Below are 21,318 nucleotides of genomic sequence, written 5' to 3' on the forward strand. Positions count from 1 at the left end.
CAAAGAAAGAAGGAACAACAATAAAAAGCTTGCCTCCCAAAACCATTCCTACCATCTAAAAGGAAATGTGTAGGCTATGTCCTTCCCCAGGACTAATACAATGAAAAGTTGACTGCTCTTGTAAACTGTGGCAAGTATGAGGTAGCCACTCCAAGATCAGAGAGGGTCATTCATAAAACATGACCATCTAAAAATAAAAACCTCTTTTAACATGACTACTTTCTAATCTGGGCCACTGCTTTGGTTGTTTGTGTCGATAAATGTTAGTGGTGAAAGGCATGATTGTGTCTTCTATTGGGCATGTTCTGTGCAAAGAGGATTCATCCAATGCTTGTGGTGTCAGACAACCTTGATTGTACTTTCTGGGATTGAGAGACACAGAAAGCACACAGAGAATGTTTTTGTTTTAACTGATTTAGGTTGTTTCACAGTTGATATGGACACGTATTTTTATGCTTAGTTGCACTATTTGGAAATAATTTCATTCAATGTTCATAATTTATACCCATGTCTCAGCAGAGAGTTTATGTGATTTTCTGTTTTGCATATACATTTGTACTAGTGAAATAAACACCAAATATCTACATTAGTGCAGCCAAATTACCTTCAAAAGTTTGGCACTTCAATGAATACCTAACCATTAAAAACCACCATCATCATGAAAACACTGAATCACACATTTGTGTTGCAATGCCACATGGCTGCTCCATCTACTTTACAATAGTTCCACTATAGGGTTGACCAGTAAAGGATAGTTCACCCAAAATGTTTTGTTCTCTGATAATTTACTCACGCTCAGGCCATCCCAGATGTTTATGACTTTCTTTCATCTGCTGAACACAATTTAGAAAAATATTTCAGCTCTGTTGGTCTATACAAAGCAAGTGAATGGAGGCCAGAACTTTGAAGCTCCAAAAAGCACATAAAGGCAGCACAAATGTGAACAACTCCAACAAACAACTCCAGTGTTTAAATCCATATCTTCAGAAGTGACATGCTAGGTGTCGGTGAGAAACAGATCAATATTTAGATCCTTTTTTACTATAAATCTCCACTTTCAAACAGCCCTCGTATGTGTGTTCGCAAGAAGACAGATTTCTTCTTATTTAGTTTTTTGGCATATTGCCTCCTGGGCAGGGAGGAGAAAAAAGGGAGGGATGAAGGAAAGGAAAATAATGAATAAATAATTTTTGCACAACAGCCCAATAGATGGCGATATGCACGAAGTAGACCTCTCCTGAATGTGTATATAGGAGGGCTGGTCGAAAGTGCAGATTTATAGTAAAAAATGGTCTTAAATATTGAACTGTTTCTCACCCACACCTATCATGTCGCTTCAAAAGACATGGATTAAACTACTGGAGTCTTATGAATTACTTTTATGCTGACTTTATGTACTTTTTGGAGCTTCAAAGTTTTGGTCACCATTCACTTGCATTGTATGGACCTACAGAGCTGAGATATTCTCCTAAAAATCTTCATTTGTGTTCATACACAGAAATTTCATTTTTGTGTGAACTATCACTTTAAAACCCTGGATTAACACAGAGAACTTTGTTCAGTCACATCTCAAGATCAGGTTATTTGTGGCTTTACATAATGCTCCCTCAGTTGAGCTTCCACAGGAAGCGGGTTATTAATACAATTATCATTTAATTATTTTTAAACACTATTAAAAATCGTATTTTATCAAAATTACACAATGATGATTAATCGACTTTATAGACATTACAGTTTTATCGTCTGTTAATGCTGATATTCTGTAAAGCTGCTTTGAAACGATGTGTGTTGTGAAAGGCGCTATACAAATAAAATTGACTTGACTTGACTTGACTTGACAGCTACTACACACTCTTGGTAGTGGATTGCTAGCTCAGAACTGGTGTATTCAAACGGATCAGTGAACCTTTCATTTGGACCAAAAACATACTAAAATACACACAGCATTAGTCTACTATATTCTTCAATACATTTGTTGAACTTAAACAGCTTATATCCTCATATGGAGCCTGTCAGTGAGTCTCCTTTAAGAAAGTGTCAAGTCTCACCTTCTCAACCCTGATCTGAAAGGTAGCTCAGTCCCATGATTGGGCGGTCAAGTGTAGGGTCTGGAATCACGTGACATTCTTCCAACCCTGGGACGCCATTTTGGAGGAAAGTTTGGAATTTCTGACACATAGGAAGAAAAAAAAGAGGAGGAGATAACGAAAGAAGTTTGACGTTCAGGAAATAGTCCCCTTTGGTCCGAAGGAGAAGAAGGAGCTAAACTGCGGACGCTAGGATTTGAGTCGCTTGTGTTCACACGGAGCTCTTGCAAGCGCGTGCCAGTGAGGTGTTTATTTGGTTTTTGGGGAGTTTTTTTTGGGAAGTCTGGCGGCAGCTGGCGGTGACATATGTTCGGTTTCCCCCCGCAGCCGCGGAGCAGATTGGCGGCGGAGGCTGAATCTCAGCGTCTCTGTGTATTTTGAATGGAAGTGCTCGGCTGTCAGCGGAGTAAAGCTCAATATTGTGGGAACGCGCGACTGTCAGGCTGAAGAAGTGCAGCAGTGGCTCGCGCTCGACTCAAAACCCTACGGCTTGTTTTCATATCAGCCCGAACCTTCCTCGTGCTTACTGGGTAAACATTTGAGTTGTATGCCAACTGCATATAAGTTACCCCCCCTTGACACTTTGGACGGACTCGTGTGGGGAAGAGGAGTGCTTTATTATCGCGTGTGTGGTGCATTTGTAACTCGAGCTCAGCTGGATTGATTCTCGTGCACGAGCCCCACCGAAACATGCCAGTCAGGAAAAAAGGTGAGATTTTATTCCTCTAACTCTAAACAAGACTTATTAAAACTCATAATCCTGGTTAACTTCGAAATGACTTTATATACTCTTACGCTGCTGCCGGTAAGGCACTTATTTGAGGATTAAATTAACATTTTCTGATTGTAAAATATTGTGATATGTATAACCTCCCTGTTTTCTCTCATAAAGGCACTGTTGTTGGAAATGGTGGCTGTCAATTTTGAGTTTTGTTCGTCAGCATAATATACAGTATTGTGCAAAAGTCTTAGGCACATAAGATGTTTCATAAAAACATTTGTCTTAAGATGGTTATTTATATCTTCAGCTTTAGTGTGTAAATAGGAAATATAAATGTTAGACTCCCAAACATTACTATTGCAAATAGAAAAGATTAGAATAGAAGAACAGGGAGACCTGCAACAGATGTCATGGCCCCCACAAAGCCCCCCACAGATTATCAAGTCAGTCTGGGATTACATAAAGAGAGAGAAACAATTGAGACAGTCTAAATGGATAGAAGAACTGTTGCAAATTCTCCAAGAAGCTTGGAACATCCTTTCTGCCAACAACCAAGAAAAACTGTGTCCAAGTGAACCTAGGAGAATTGAGACTGTTTTAATGGCAAAGGTGGTCACACCAAATATTGACTTAGATTTTTTTTATATTTACTGGACTTTGTATGACATTAAGTGATAATTGAAAACTATTTATGTCATTATTTTTGAAGACATCCTCACTATGCAATTTAGACAACCATGCCAACAATTTATGCTATATTCACTCCATAGGGAGTTCACAGATGACCAACTACTCAAGTATATAAGTTGTCAAGTATTGAATGTTTAGCTGTCTTCTGCAGTATTGTTAAAATATGTAAATTATACCAACTTTGTGTCTCATAGATGCAGAGCGGGCTTTGTTTCTGCTGGAGGAATACCGGTCAAAACTCAGTAACACTGAAGACAAACAGCTGAGAAACTCTATCCAGAGAGTCATTGACATCTTCCAGAGTAACCTCTTCCAGGCACTCATAGGTACCACAGTGTGTAATTCAGTGTTGTTCTAGTAATAATGAAAGTACTGTGTCATGTTGTTATAGAGTTCATGACCAACAGCACTTTCCATCCATTCATTCGTCCATAGATAGTAGATAGTATTCATCCATAGATAGTATTCTTTTTAGTACATGCAATGCAACTCATCATAATTTAAAGAAATAGTTCACTCAAAAATGTCAATTCTCTCATCATTTACTCTTCCTCATGCCATCCCAAACATGTATATATTTATTTCTTCTGCAGAACACAAACAAAGAGTTTTAGAAGGATATTTCAGCTCTGTTGGTCTATACAGTGCAAGTGAACGGTGACCAAACTTTGAAGCCCCAAAAACCACATAAAGGTAGCAGAAAAGTTATCCATATGACTCCAGTGGTTAAATCCATGTATTCTAAAGTGATCCAGTCGATTTCCGGATAGAACAGACCAAAATATACATATTGCCATTGCAGTCTTTTGCGTTAATCAGGATTTTAAGCTCGATTACACTTCCTAGTGCTTGATGCATTTGCATAGCGTTAGATGGCTTGAGGAAGTGTAAACGAGCTTAAAATCTTGATTATCAAGGAGACCACTGATGTTATGATGTAAAAACAAGTTATACTTTGGTCTATTCTGACAAAACCGATTGGATCGCTTCAAAACACATGGGTTAAACCACTAAACTTGTATGGATTATGTTTATGTTGCCTTTATATTCTTTTTGGAGCTTCAAAGGTTTGGTCACCATTAGCTTGCATTGAATGGACTTACAGAGCTGAAATATTCTTCTAAAAATCTTTAAATTGTGTTCTACAGAAGAAAGAAAGTCTTTCATATCTGGGATGGGATGAGGAAGAGTAAATGATGAGAGAATTTAAATTTTTGAGTGAACTATTTCTTCAACTTATGATGAGTTGCATTGCATGTACTAAAAAGTATACTAGCTATGGACGAATACTATCTACTATCTATGGACGAATGAATGAATGAACGAATGAATGGCTATCCGTTTGTCTGTCCATTCATTTGTCCATCCAACAAACAACAAACGATACCTCTCCTGAATATAAAGCACACATTTTTCGCAATTTCTCCCTTTGTGTTAAAAAAAAAAAAAAAGTCAAATGGGTTGTAACAACACAGGGGTGAGTAAACAATTACTGAATTTTCATTTTGGACTGAACTATCCCTTTAAGTTTACAGCAGAAGAAGGTCTATAAGAAATATTCAGGTCTGGCCTTCATTCAGTGTGGGAAGCCTGCAACATATTCCCTCCTAATGTTTGGTGAGAGTCGCTTGTCATTGCACTGAGGTGTTAGGTAGTAAAAGCCAATCAGAGCAACGTGTTACTCAAACCGTACTGTCATATAATGACCGTTGCTATAGTTTTCAGATTGGCGAGAACTCGCTTGTATGTAGGTGACCAGGATAGTAAAGCATTTAACTTTGAAATGCTTTTAAACCTTTTATAGTTTTTCTGTTCATTCACATAATGTATAAAGAGCACTTATTCCATTGTTGTAAAAGGTACAATTTGAACCCAGTATTTTAAAGCAGTATTCATACTAAACTGTGATATTCATCATTTTTTAGAGTGTTAAATCAGAATTTTAGATCATGCTCTTGCATATAAAGGTCTTATTGTATCTGTATGATATGATCAATCAGTTTATTCAGAGGAACAGCAATGTAGCGTTCTTTCTCTTAGCCTTGCCGTTAACAAACTCTGCAAAGAAAAGGAACCACAAGGAATGTTGAATAGCCTGTTTGAGTTTCTCAGGGTTTAGACTGGTTGTGTGCCAGTGACTCCCCTTGTTTGAACCCAAAGGTGTGGATGCTTTCTATAATAAATCTAGTCTCTGCTTGCCATTCTTTTTTTATTTTATTTAAATAGTTTTTATAGCTGGAGTGACTAAGGAGAAAAAAGAGTGATGACTGAAGCATGCTTGGGTACTTGTGTTTGTCTACTGACATGATCACATGCTTTATGACAGTCAACTTCCTCTTTGTGAATGAGTTTTAGTCATGTGTCTTGCATCATTTAGAGCTCAGTTTGAAAACCCCAAGCAGTGTCTAAAAACTACAAAACACTTATGCCTTGGAGAAACATTACAAACATTTTTAGCCATTATCAAAAGACCACAAGCTGTAAATATTTGAATTCATTGTCCAGGCTGGAGTGTTACAGAGTAACAGTATGTCTGTCTCCATTAGTTTCTCAACATTTTCTTCTCATTCTGTTCTATATCTCAGAAATCTTACTCGAAGCTGCCATGATAAATCGGTGTCCTCAACTTTGCTGGATAAGTTCATGTATGATGCATGTGAAGTGCAGACTCTCCCTCATGCGTTCACATGCACATAAACATGCACACAAAAACCTCTTTGCTCATGTGTGTCCGGCATGCACACATGTTCTTAGGAGTGCCACTAATGAAAAATGCATTTGAGTGATGGTTTTCAGTTGGACTCTTCCTCAGATATGTATTCTAAAGGACAAACAAAATGTAATCCGTCTGTTGACATGATTACCCCAGTCTTAATCCGAATGCTGATGATTTATGGCGGTTTCTCTGAGAGAGCAACACTGTGGACCCGGTGCATGTCTCTCAATGATTAGAGCCTTAAGATTCTTCCCAGGACATCAGAGAACAAGAGTGAACCAGAGCAGGCCAGGTCCACCTGCATGCAAAATGTGGTTCAAAAGATAGACATTTTTTTTTTACCCTTGACAGAACCCACCCACCTCATGAGTTCCTTGTACTGAAAATTAGACCCTGAGTAGGGGGAAGTTGAAGTGACATTATCTAAATTTGATAAGGGCAAGGGTTTCTACACACACACACACACACACACACACACACACACACACACACACACCCACACACAGAGAAGAACCTTTGTTTAAAAGCTTTGATTGCTTAATGAAAAGTGGAGTGCTTGTGAATTTGAGATCACACAGGCAGGTCAGTATCATTCCTAATCTTTATTCAGCAGTCCTGCTTCAAACAGAAAATGTAGTGGATAGAAACAACTTCCTCAAGCAGATAGGAAGCTTCCCCTAAAGCATATTTCAGGCCAGACAAACAAAAAGGTAAAACGAGCAGTAATAATTTATTTTCATGATTTATTCATTTGGCTGATTGTGGTTCTGTAAATGATCTGATTCTGTAATCTCTAAAGTTGATCATCAAAATCAGTTTATTGATTTTCTGTAAATGAGCCATCAGATAATGAAGACATGTATCGAGTAAAGAGAACTGGCATGCACTGAAATGCAGAAATACTATCTTGTGGCTATGGAGGTCTGTAAACCGGACATCAATCAGGGTTTTCGCGTGTCTTAAAAAGTCTTAATTCGCCCTTCTGCAAAATAAGGTCTTAAAAAGGTCTTAAATCAGAGCAACAAGTCTTTAATTCATGGCATTAAATATTGTATGAGGGATTGTTTTCTCATTGCGGGATTGTCTTCTCGTTGCGTTTAAGTAGGGTGACCAGACGTCCCGTTTTGAAGAGGTGTGTCCCGGTGTCCCGACAATTCTCTAAACATTGTAATTATGTCCTGGTTTCAGCTGGCACTTGGTGTGCACTCTTTGTCATCCTGTCAGTCAGCACATGCAGAAATGCACCAATAAAAAATGTGTTTTCAACAACGAGCTGAAAGAAGCAGATCCATTTTTTGTGCAGCACGTGAATATGTAAGAGAGTATTTTTCTATAATGTTCATTTCCCACAGGCACAGAGGTAAATCAGACAATGCCACATTCAGACAGCTACACTGCACTTTTTAAGTAGTTGTACAAGCATTTATATATTCAGATGTGGGGGTTATATTTTGAATTTTTGGTTAAAATGTTGTGCATTTTGTGTTTAAATGTGTATCTGACACGACAAGTCATTTCATAATTACACATGCAATATGACATCATATGTATAGGATAGGCTACATGGAATTTGTACATTTAAAAAAAAAAAAGCTAAAATGTGTTTAAATCGTGAAAAAACTCAATCTAAATTAAAATATTAATTTCCACACCCCTTTCAGAATGTATAAAAATAGCCAATACGAGATTATAATTTTTATGTAGTAATGCCCTTCAAAAGCTACACAACACAAAATTAACTAACTCATCCTGTTCAAAAGTTTGCTCCCCTTAGTTCTTATGTTGCCTTCTTGAGCATCAATAATTGTTTGCACCTTTTGTAATAGTTGTGTATTAGTCCCTCAATTGTCAAAATCTGGACCTCATATTTAGCCACTGTTGGGAAGAGCTCAAATGTGCAGAAGATGCTGAGAAATCAAAAAGTTTTACTGTAGTTGAGTTTTTTTCTAGGGTTGTCGATTTAACACGTTAATTCAGTGCGATTAATTTTATTAAAAATAACGCGTTAAAAACTTTACGCAATTAATCACAATGCCACCGGACCATAATAAGGAACATTCCTGAGAAATGCAAGCTTGTAGTACCACCTGTTTACTCCAGAGGGCAGTAATTGAAATTTCAGCTGTGTAGACAACACACAGTTTATACAGTGAATAAAACAACCATCCTGCAGACAGCACAGTACAAACACACGTTACGTTCTTGCGTTCAAAACACTTGATAGAGCGCAAATTTGAACTTTAAGGAATCTCAAGATGTGTTCTAACTATTAAACTATATTTAACTTGACACAGTGACCTAAAAATGTTATGTTTATGATGCAACGCACCCTAGACGCTGCCCAAGCATGTCTGACGCTTGTTGAAATTGACAGGTCCTTAAACAAGCCCTCATAATAAATCTCAAACTGATTGACAAATTCACTTGAGAAATGGATTTTTGTGAACTGTATGCCAATGATTGGATTATGATCAATAATATGGTAATGAACAATACATTATATTCTAAAGCTGTTTTTTTTGTATTGTCTTATCAATGATGAACTCTTCTGCCACAAGAATGTAATGCATTTTAATTATCTGAATATTTTTATTTATATATATATATATATATATATATATATATATATATATATATATATATACATTTTTTATATTTAAAGATAACTGTATAATTTCTTCATTATATATTGAACTATTGTTATATGGGGGGCTTTCTCAGCAAATATTAGTATATGCGATTAAATGCGATTAATCACAATTAATTAATCGGGACACCATGTAATTCGATTAAAAAATGTAATCGATTGACAGAAAAGTGGACATCTTCACTGCTCAGGACAAAGCAGGGATTCATGAACTATTATTACACAAACAGTCACTGATCATCGAGAAAGCAACACACCATATTAACGGAGTGTAAACTGCTTAACAGGATTTTGTGTGTAAATTCAGTCACTGGTTTGTTGTGTGGAATATATGTGAGGATGTGTTATATCAAATAGCTTCTTCGGGACAGTACTACATAAAAACAAAATGCAATTATTATGAAAATTGTAAATGTAGCTTCATAAAACCAGTAGAAACCCTGTCAATACAGCACTCTGTTTAAGGACTACCTTACCACAGACCTCATTCCGGAGGGAGAAGAGTGAACATGAGACTTGGTGAAACCTGGGAATCGGCTGATAGTTACGCCTCTGTTTTGACTGGCTCAGTGGGTAGGGCTCAACTCTGGTATCACAGATTTATGGAGATTTAAGGAGATTAATTCAGTTACAGGTCTTCATATTTTGAAATTATTTTATGAAATCACTATAATTTCATTTAACAGTCTGCCATTGGGTTCTCATGAACTTATGTGCTGTATTTGCACAAGGACATTTGTTCGGTTCATTACTAGGAATTGATAATTCATTAATGATTATAAACAGTCTTGTGCACAGATTATTTATCTTATTGCTGGCTGTTCATTAGACATTAATTTGTTTTGTTGTTTTTATCTGTTAGATAGACTACCTTGTTAAACTTTAATTGTGAATTGGGTAGCTCTGCGAATATTGACGCTGACTACCACCCCTGAAGTCACGAGTTTGAATCCAGGGTATGCTGAGATCCCCTAAGCAACCAAATTGGCCCGGTGGCTAGGGAGGGTACCGTAATTTCCGGACTATTGAGCGCACCTGAATGTAAGCCGCACCCACTGAATTTAAAAAAAAATATTATTTTGATCATAAATAAGCCGCACCTGTCTATAAGCCGCAGGTGCCTACTGGTACATTGAAATAAATGAACTTTACACAGGCTTTAACGAAACACGGCTTGTAACAAAAATAAATAGGCTTTAACGAAACACGGTGTGGCAGCGGGGGCGTGGTCAAGTGCCCGTCCGGGAGAGAAAAGCGGTAAGGGCGCTTACATCAAGTGCTGAAAACTGTCACACTGGTGCCAGTTTTCCCAAGAAAGACACGTGAAGCAGGGCACTTGACGTTCCAGGTAAATCTTTTAATGGCCACATCAATGTTTACAATCAATTTTATAAAGTTTCTCAATTCTTGGTCTTCTATGCGCCAACACTAGACTGACGTGTGTCTGTCACTCACTCACTCTCTCACTGCTGCCTTTTTATGCCGCTCTCCCCACACTTACTGAAATTAGACACAGGTGTTAGACATTAGCTCAGGCGTAAGCGCCCTTACCGCTTTTCTCTCCCGGACGGGCGCTTGACCACGCCCCCGCTGCCACACACGGCTTGTAACAAAAAATAAAAAATTTGCAGTAAACAGTAGCCTTGCAAGAAAGTCATTGGTCACTATCTTCCTCCTCTTGTGCACATGAAACCACTGAAGTCATCTCCTTCGGTGTCGGAGTTGAATAGCCTCAGCTTTAGTTGTCTTTTTGCTCTGAGTCAATTCATCACGCTGCTGTTTCCAACGTCTCCTGTGCAGCAGCTCTATTTCCTTTTCCAACAGCCAGATCAATCGCCTTCAACTTGAAAGCTGCATCATATGCATTTCTCCGTGTCTTGAGGGTGACAAAATGACTACCGTAATCAGAATGATGGGAAGTTTGAGCACGCTCGATTTAATCTAAACAAAAAAGTTGTTTGACCTTAACCCGTTCGGCAATTTCATTGGTCTAATGAAAGCTTCACGCCGCCAAAAAACTGAGCACGTCACAGAATGTTTTTTTTTTTTTTTTTAAATAAAATTTGAAAGCGGGAAAAATCCATATATTAGCCGCGTCTTTGTTTAAGCCGCGAGGTTCAAAGCGTGGGAAAAAAGTTGCGGCTTATAGTCCGGAAATTACGGTAGTCACATGGGGTAATCTCCTTGTGGTCACGATTAGTGGTTCTCTCAGTGGGGCGCATGGTAAGTTGTGTGTGGATCGTGGAGAGTAGCATGAGCCTCCACATGTTGGGAGTCTCAGTGGTGTCATGCACAGCGAGCAATGTGATAAGATGCGCAAATTGACTGTCTCAGAAGCAGAGTCATCTGAGACAGTAGTGGGAATTGGGCATTCCAAATTGGGGAGAAAAGGGGATACATTTATTATTTTTTTGGGATGGATAGAATGTAATTTTCTGGGATCAAAGAACACAAGCTAGAAAAAAAATGTAGACGTTCTGTTTTGTTCTATTCTATTCCGTCCCATCCCGTCTAAAGAATCTGTCTATCACGTAACCAATCAGGTCAGAGTAAACTGGTCAATGAAAATGACATTTGATTGGTTACAAGAAGCGGTTAGACCCATCTTCCCCTTTGCGCTTGCAAATCTCTTAAGCGGCAAAGTCGTGCCAAAAGTGTGAGTGCAACAAAAGCGTAGACAGAACAATGTACATTTGATTATTTCTGGAAAAATATTTACGGCAAAAACACGCATCATTTACACTTTTGCAATAGTTTGTTTTTACAAATACAGACTGATTCTATGTGGTCAATCCGGTTTGCTGTTCAAAACACCCTTTCTTTGCTTGTATATTGCTAATTGCAAGTTTGCAATGTTTTTGGACCTATGTAGGCAAAAAACTGTGCCAAAAAAAAGGAATTCAGAAGAATACAAATCCCATTTATTTTGTGTTAATATGTAGTTACAGATTCATAAGCTCAACACATGAATTACACTTCAAGCAACACATTAAAATATAGCAAAAACAAAATTCTTACACTTGCGACAAGATTAACACACACAAGTCTTACTCTACACATGCAAATCTTTAAGATATTCATTTCAATAAATTTGCTGCTTAAATACTGGAAATGGGTGTCCCAATGCTTTCATTTCGGCCAAAATGTGGGATATTTTGGCCTATATGAGAGATGAGAAAGCTGGCAGCCTTATTACCATACATTTTACCATTGTTTTTTGTTGTGCTTCGTGTTTTTCTGCCATATTTATATAGTTTAATTTCAAATCAATATTTTGTGAGGTATTATGCATTTCTTTAAGTAACCATGTAATAAACAGGATCCACTCCACTGTGGAGTCATGGTCTATTTTTTTATTTATAAATGGCTGATTATACAATTCCTTTCATATCAAACAAACACTGGCAGATGAAACATAAGAAATTATACTTGTTACTCACTGGCATTACAGCTGTGTCCAATATTGTTATCACCGTTACATCTTTCAATACAAGTTTCTTTGCAAAGCCTGAATTCTTGGTTCTCAGAAGAATTAATCTATGAATCCAAAGAATACATACATTTATTCCCAAATGAATGCTTTCAGGGTTTTTGTTTGTATTAGCCACTCATTCCTAATGCTCGGGTCCTTCAGAAGACTATTTGCAGTATCCCAGCCACTTTCTCTCTCTGTCAACTCACCAGCCGTGGTGATTACATAAGTTATGGTGGCGGGAACTATGCAAATTAAACTACACTGTGACATCACAATGAGGCCGATTTTAAAACGAGTTGTTTTTGCAGGGTTGAAACAATTAATGCTCTTTTTGGACTGGAGGGAGGATTTGAATTATTACATTTTCAGTATGTTTTTATACTGGAATGACCTCTTTTATTTCTCTTTTATTGTGGCTCTCTTTAAAATGTTAGCCTGTCATGTGTTCAACAGGAAATTATTTATTATCTATAGATTTTTATTAAAATCAGTATCGGCCAAACATTTTTTATAACAGTGCATCCCTAAAAACATAAGTGATCAAAACATTTAATTTTAAACTAAAGTGTATAAAATCATGAAATCAAAACATTTAGCCAGTTACCTCAAATCTTAAAAATAATCACTTCAATAGTTCACGGTATACTACTGCAATACTCAAGCCACAGTATTAATTCAGCACTCAAGCTCCATAATACTGGTGGTACTTTAGTGTTTTTCATTAATGACAGTGTATGAATGGTAGTAATATTCCCTGATATTATTGGTACATTTCTGAACTGGCATTTGCAGTTCAGACTGCTCCTTGCTGCAGTATCAGCATTTATCTAAATTTGTGCTGCAATAGGGGCTGTTCAAACAAGATCCTAGACAGAGCGCAACAGAATGGAACAGAAGACAGGGATCTCGAGAGGTGCTTTTTCAAATTGAACTTTCCTGATACTGCATTTTAAAACACATTGCTTATGGTTCAAGATGCTGTTAAGACACAAGACACAGTGTCAAAAAGTTATCGTCAGTGCTTGTCACACATCTGAAATTCGAATGCACAGTTTTTGCATTTTAAATATTTTATTTTTTATTTATTTTTAATCATACATTCGATGAATATTTCCAATTGTAATCTGACAGACTTGCTTTTAGTGTTCTGTGTCTGAGTCCCACTGTAAAACATCCATCATGCAGGCTGAGTTGTGAAGGTTTCATAGATAATTGTTAAACCGAGTTGTAACTCATTTTGATACTGCATATAGTGTCAGCTTCTGATGCAGATTGTGTTTTTGAACGGTGCACCTATAGACTGTATATTGGATACCTTTGGACTGTTGTGATATTATGCAGATTTTATAGACGCATGATATTTAGCAAGGCTATTCATATTAATGGTAGCTTTGATGTGTCATGGTAGTATAACAAATATAGCCAGAGATTAAAAGTGTTTGAGTTCCAGTCCAGTTTTATCATGCACATTGCGTACTTGCAGAGCATAGATAATGTCACTGAACTGACATGAATAAACAGAATGCCTCAATGACACTGGTTTCCTACTCAAGGCAGTGAGGTGCATTCAGTATTAACCTCTTAAGAACTAACTCACAAATAATGATTAAAACTCAGTTTACCTCAGTGCTTTATTTGTGGTCATTAATAGTTTGCCTCAATCATAACCTCATATGATGCCACACACTGATTTGTCCCAGGGACCATATTAAAGATTGAACTGACAAAGCTGCCTCACTGGTTATTACTTTTCTTCATAATATGCATGCTTTATCCTGGCTGACCAAAAGCTAGAGGGTTGGCCATGTTGTTGTCTACTATTGATTAAACTGTATCTGGCTAGGACAAACAGATTTAACCAAACAGATGTTTTGTAGTTTGCCTGAAATGGGTAACTTTGACCAATGTTTAAAATTGCCTTCTGGCTGGTTTACACTTACTCATGCTTCATCGATCGGACTGCAGTCTGATTGGGTATGCACACTCCATTTACACTTGGCCACATAAATGTGTCTCCACAAATGGGATGTAACGCTATTATTCTCCAGCTATTTGCAAATATAATGGAGTTCACTTTCATGACAATGCTATTGCTAGGAAGAAATAATTTCCTGCATTTCTAAAATTGCCACTAAAGCAATAAACCCCTCAAATCTGTGCATTACAGAGTTTTTATTACAGGTTGGTGTGTTCAGATTAAACAAATGAAAGCCGAGTGTCTAAATCCCCTTACCTGTGGTAAAACCAGAGGTCAATAACAGTTACATTGATAAATGTTTGTATTTTAAATACACTGTTTCACAGTTTTGGAATGTGGAAATTAACAATTACAGGCCAAGCTTTTATAGCGGTGAGTGGGAGACCACAGCAAATATAATTCAGAAGAGAGAAGATGCCAGATTTACTGCTACTCCCTAATGGATGTTTTAAACCCCATTGGAGCTGTGGATGATTTTACATAAAGTAATTTAAAAATGTAAAATTTTCTAGATTATGCTACTAAATATGGCGGAAAAACATCATCACAGTCTATGACAGCGGTCTATTGGAGAAAAAGTTCTTCCGCCAAGTATTAGGCCTATAGTTCATTTTCCTAACTATAGGGATTTATGATTGGGATATCTGTCTAGAATGCATCTGGGAAGGCATTTACACTTCTATTCATGATCAAATAGGAAAAGAACAATATGATCAGTAAAAAAAGCTTGAAGTTAGATACCAATTGCAAACACTCCCTTGGAAAAAGATGTCAAGCTCATGTCTATAACTCAAGCTGTTGGATAACTTCCTGATTATGAGGACTTGGTGTTGACCCAGTGTAATCAATACACAAAGTTAAATTTTTAATGAGCACCTATTTAAATCCTGTATTCTTTTAAATGTACCTGGAATATACGTAGGCTTGTTCAGCATTACAGGACATACCTGTAAATAAATGATTTGCTCGCAAAAACAGCGTTTCACTCCATGTGCTTTTTTTTATGCACTTAAATAAGATTTTCATATGATTTTATAAAATAGTATAGTACATGAATGCCGACTCTGCTGGGAGTGCTGTATTTGTCCTAAAATATTTACCAATAATATCTGGGAATATTACTACCATTCATACACTGTCATTAATGAAAAACACTGAAGTACCACCAGTATTATGAAGCTTTAGTACTGAATTAATACTGTGGCTTGAGTATTGCAGTAGTATACCGTGAACTTTTGAAGTGATTATTTTTACGTTTTACTTTAAGATTTGAGGTAACTGGCTAAATGCTTTGATTATTTTTGTGGGGTCAGTGGTTGAGGCTCAGGGTTACTGACCAGAAGGTTGGGGGTTCAAGCCCCAGCACCACCAAGATGCCACTGTTGGGTCCTTGAGCAAGGCACTTAACTCCAGGTTGCTCTGGGGGGATTTTCCGTGTAATAACTGCACTGTAAGTCGCTTTGGATAAAAGTGTCTGCAAAATGCATAAATGTAAATATAAATTTCATGATTTTTTAATGCACTTAAATAAGATTTTCATATGATTTTTATAAAATAGTATATTACATGAATGCCGACTCTGCTTGGAGTGCTGTATTTGTCCTACAATGTTTAAAGATGCAAATTTAAGGAATGCATTTTTTGTTTTTATGATGCATTATGATTTAGTGCTTGTAAATTATGAATGCCATCATTGGCAGCTGTGATTGTATTTGTCCTAAATTATTTTCAGTACGCTACATTTGTTTGTGACCTACAATGTTTTTCCACTTTTTGACTGGCAGGTTGGAAATCTGAAGCTTTATATATTATTACATAATTGTTTGTATTCTTTGTTTTTTTTGCATGCTTTCCTTGACACTTAAAAGAGGTGTCAAACAACCAGCAGTTAGGCTTCTTGCTGTCAGATGCCACTACATGTTATAAACAAGGCATGTTTAGAATCAAAGGCAAACAGTTGTCAAAATGAGGGGAATTATTGACTTAGTTAAGTAATTTTAAACCATGACTTGCACTATACATAAGTAATATCAGCATTATATTCATGATGTTAATCAGAGGGGAACTGGTCCCCTACAGTGATTCTGGTTTCTCCCAAGGTTATTTTTCTCCATTAACCAACATCTTATGGAGTTTTGTGTTCCTTGCCACAGTTGCCTTCAGCTTACTCACTGGGGTTATAAATACAATTATTATTTAATTATTTTTAAACACAATTCACAATCCTATTTTGTCAAACTACACAATGATGACAAGACATCATAGACATTACAGTTTTATCTTCTGTTAATGCCTGATCTTCTGTAAAAGCTGCTTTGAAACGGTGTGTGTTGTGAAAGGCGCTATACAAATAAAATTACTTGACTTGATGTGTCCTTTTTCAGGTTGTCTGGGACTGAAAAATAAGGCCTGGGTCTTTGTGGAGACTCCACATCCTAATACCAAAACGATATTCAAACTAGTGGTCGCCCGAAATGGTTTTTTTTTAATGATCAATGCCAATATCCAGTGAGCAGGGTGGCCGATATTCCGATACAATATCGATATATCACACAGTTGAATATAGTAAATAATATTTACAAAAAAATATGTAAATAATATAATTGTATATTAATATAAAAATATAAACTGTTATTTAACACTATATTTACTCAATTTCACATAAAACAAAAAAAACATATTTTGTATTTTAAATGGTAGATTCTTCAGTTTTCTGTTTAGTAATAAAACATTTTTTTATTTATTTGCACATGAAAACATTTTTTGTATATAAAAAAGAAGTAAATAACAGTAGTCCAGCAACCATGGATGGCATGTCCACAATAGCAAACCAATTGTACATAGAGTGCTTTGTGAATAAGACATTTACTAATAGCACATGTGAAGTGCATTTATTTGGGCTGCATCCGAAAACGTAGGCAGCTGACTTGCTACCTTGCTGCCTAATCAGTTAATGGCTCAACTACCAGCTGTTTTAAAAAAATGAACTCTTAAGGACACTGGTCTCTGAACAGTTTGAAAAGAACCTTTTTTTTCATACTGCCTCCGGAAGCAGCATTTTCTAGTTTCAGACACAGCCTTGTAGTTGCACTCACACGCTCGTGCAGATTCAGTGCGAGCAACAACAAGCTCCTGGCAGTTTAAATGGCCTGGATCGCCTGCTTTGATTGACTCAGACTGACCATCATGATTTGTGAATCGTAATTTTGATTGTGGCTGATAGAATAAACGCTTCAGAAGAAAATATTAGAAGAGTGCTCTACATGGAAAAAAAGCTGGATTTTCGTGATGTTTGTGAATTACATCTGTTTAAATGAGATATTGCATATTTTTAAATGGTATATAATAGAAGTTTTATTGATATTTGCCTTTTATCATTAGAAAAGAAAGTGAAAGGTGACCGGGAACTGTAGAGGAGTGACTGTTAGAATACGTGCTTCAGAGGTAAATAAATGAGCGTTCCACAGGATGCTGGATCTGCTGAAGTTGTGTGAGGTTGGTTTTTTACATCTGTTGAAATGAGATGTGCAAATTTGCTGAAGGTAAATTATATTCGTTTTATTGATATATGCTTTTTAATCATTAGGCTAGGCAGTGAAAAGTGACAGGGAACTGTTGAGGAGAGAGAAGGAGAATGAAACCGGCGAGCACTTTAACATTATGAGCTTGATATGTGGACTGTTTAAATGAGACCATGTTGCACACAGGTCTATTGTAGTAAAACAATGGCCCGTAACAAGAAAACGAATGACTGATCGTTGACATGTCTCAATTGCTTCACATGCAAGCAGGTGATTTTCAGCACCCTCAAGAAACTAATCAGCCAAATGGGAAAACGTATTGGCCGATGGAATAAATAAAGTCGGAATATTGCCCGATTTATTAGCCTCGCCGATCGGTCGACCACTAATTATTAAAAAATAAATGTATCCAAGGAAAAAAGTAGTTTAAACATGCAATTGCATGCATGGTTTTTTGTTATTCGTGTGCACACATAACCATTGCCTTGAGCAATTGAACCTTGAATTAATTTTAAGTAATTTTTTTAGGAGATTAGGTGTACACTAACTGATTGTCTTTATACGGTATAATTATCATTTTATGTTTGTTTAAAAAGATTGAAGATCTTTAGCTTGCTGGAAAGTAGTGCTCTAGTTTACAAGAAATTGTTTCTTCAAAGAACATGGAAAGAAAAAGTTTCTCTGGGTTGAACCAAGGACCAATGCATTTCTTATGAATAATGTCAGTGTTTAGTTGTCAGCGAATAGATTCTGTCTTCCTGTGTTTTTTCTCTTTTTCTTTCGTTTGTTTTGTGAGTATTTGCATGACTGAGAGGTCAGTCAGATGTTAAATGCTAAGATTCTGTAACCGCCTCAAGGCTTCTCTGAAGGCTTACAAGGGCCTTGTAAAGTAAAAGAACAGTGATTTAATCTCAAGAAATAAATCCTGGATTAGTTCACCCAACCTCAGTCTTGTGTACATGCAACACAACTTTTATTCCTTTTATTCTATTTTAACCTTAATTTCTCCACCTAAATCACATTTCAGACCCAAATGTAAAAAAAATGCAAAATCTCAATAATTAATGGTCAAAGGACAAATGCCTACTCTACATTAGAGGGAGCTAAAAAAAACAAGCAAGTAGTGACTTTTTGGAGGGGCTGTGAAGTCACTGGACTCAGAATTTCAAAGGGAAACCAGAGTTGATGGATTCACCCACCAGTGTGCATTATTAAAATATTTATTCTCATTAACAGGCAGCTCCATGTGATCCCATGTGTTTTTTCAGCCCTGTTACCCAATATCTGCCAGGCATAAGAACTACTTCATACCTTCTTCTATTTTCTCTCTCGGCCAAATGTAGAACAGCATCGCCAACCACAACGCTGCACACCATACTCTGAAATAGTAATTTCACTTCTGATTGTGGAAGGGTCTAGTTCCCTAAATTATTTAAAACTTAACTTGTGCTGTTGTTACTATTTGTTTGATTGTAAAAATGTGTGAGCTTCTGTATTATCTGCAACACCTATAAACTGCTTTCCACCTCATAACTGGGTGGAAAGCATGCTTAATGACCCCTGTTTCATGCGTGATTGTAACCAGATGAATGGTGAAACAGCTGTTAATTAACTTATTTATTTATTTATTTTTTTATATAAGGTATCCCCTTTTCTCCCCAGTTTGGAATGCCCAATTCCCACTACTTAGTAGGTCCTCGTAGTGGCATGGTTACTCACCTCAATCTGGTTGGTAGAAGACAATTCTCAGTTGCCTCCGCTTCTGAGACTGTCAATCTTGCACATCTTATCACGTGGCTTGCTGTGCATGACACCACAGAGACTCCGCAATTGGAGGCTCATGCTATTCTCCGCGATTCACGCACAATTTACCACACGCCACATTGAGAGCAAGAACCACAAATTATAGTGACCATGAGGAATATACCACTGGTGACTCTACCCTCCATTGCAACCGGGCCAATTTGGTTGCTGAGGAGACCTGGCTGAAGTCACTCAGCATGCCCTGGATTCGAACTCGCAACTCCAGGGGTGGTAGTCAGCGTCAATACCCATGGAGCTACCCATGCCCCCTGTGAGCAAACTTTAAAGCTCCTATGACCTCCAGCTTCAGCCCATGCTCTTTAATCTTTAAACTGATTTTCACTCCAGGTTGTGTATTTATAGATGGATGCCGTTAACTTAAGTACATCAGTAAAGGGATCCTGATGAGTAATGAACACAAATTCACAATATAATAGTTTTGGTATAAAAGCTGCAGAACAAATGCATCCTTGAACAACCTTTAAATCCATCACAAATATGCAGTGGCCCCCAAAGATATTTGCAAAAGTAAGCTGGACCATTAATTTAATTGCATTAAATAGCAAAATATCAAAACAATGGTAACACAAGAACATGCTTCAAGCAAACCATTTCTAAATTAATTTTTTACATGATAAACTGTAGATTTACTGTTCAAAATAAAGACAAACATGAACAAAGTGTCCAAAGTTAATGTTATGATCAACATGATTTGTTGTTTTGTTAACCTGTTATGATTTTTTTTTTCCTATGATTATGAAACTATGCAATTAATTTCATAGGCCTACATTCTTAAGCTTAGTGTTCAAATATATTTGGGGGCACACTGTATCCTTTTTCTAAATAACATCCTCTTTGGTAAGCTCTCTTCATATTACAGCAAGTAATTCATAAGGCATGCATATTGTAGAAACAGTTCCTCTGAAAACACATTGTTACTTTTCTAACAGATATCCAGGAATTTTACGAAGTGACCTTATTGGATAACCAGAGATGTGGGGAATCAGTGAAAGTGCCCGATGCCATGCCTCCGGTGAACCTATGGGATTTCTCCAGCATTCAAAGCGCAACAGTAACTTCAGACACCCTGCCCAGCCTTAGCACCAGCATAGAGGTAAGAGTGCCCCATCCAATGTGTTCAACTAGACAGAAGACCATCTCATCACTTATCATCTGAATAAGATTACTGGTGAACAAATTCTGATTGTAGGTCAATTTGATGCTGCATTTAAACTGTTGATGTTGAAACATCATTGTATGCTGTCCTATGTCTGTTAAGACATTTTTATAATCTCACTAACATCTCACAGTTTGGAGGAAAAAAAAAATGTAATGACAAGCTTCTCATTTTCCATAAAACATCATGCCACAACATGGTCATTTATTTAAACAGACTATAGATGGCAACAACATAACCAAACATGCCCTGAGGTTGATTGAGATGTTTCTTGTGTGGATGGCAGTCTTTCTCGTTAAATGAAAGGGCATTTGTTGAGTAGCGCTTTTGCTAGAAGATTGTTGCTCTAAAACTTCATTTGTAACTGGTTTAATGGGAGTATGTCTTCCCTGAAGCATATTTGCTTGTGCTGTCACACCCTCTATGTAATGAGTCAGGATTACTGGGAAAACTAACATCCTACTCTGCATGTTACTAGCACAATCGTCAACATGTTGTGAATT

General features: G+C 37.0%; 1 protein-coding gene across 19 annotated transcripts in view; it reads left to right on the plus strand.

Moving 5' to 3' along the window:
- The first annotated feature begins 2,191 nt into the window (after window positions 1-2,191).
- Window positions 2,192-21,318, plus strand: part of LOC127644650 (discs large homolog 1-like protein) — a 143,814-nt gene continuing 124,687 nt past the window's right edge. For 8 of the 19 annotated variants that reach the window (XM_052127935.1, XM_052127933.1, XM_052127936.1 and 5 more), the window contains exons 1-3: window positions 2,193-2,796; window positions 3,693-3,824; window positions 20,589-20,752. In XM_052127935.1, coding sequence (XP_051983895.1) covers window positions 2,778-2,796; window positions 3,693-3,824; window positions 20,589-20,752 — 315 coding nt within the window. In that variant the 5' untranslated portion in view covers window positions 2,193-2,777. Of the gene's footprint in view, window positions 2,797-3,692; window positions 3,825-20,588; window positions 20,753-21,318 lie in introns of all 19 variants that reach the window. The other 11 variants (XM_052127946.1, XM_052127939.1, XM_052127942.1 and 8 more) reach the window with 2 other exon arrangements.

This window comes from Xyrauchen texanus, chromosome 6, assembly GCF_025860055.1.
Source record: "Xyrauchen texanus isolate HMW12.3.18 chromosome 6, RBS_HiC_50CHRs, whole genome shotgun sequence".
Classification (NCBI taxonomy): Eukaryota; Metazoa; Chordata; class Actinopteri; order Cypriniformes; family Catostomidae; genus Xyrauchen; species Xyrauchen texanus.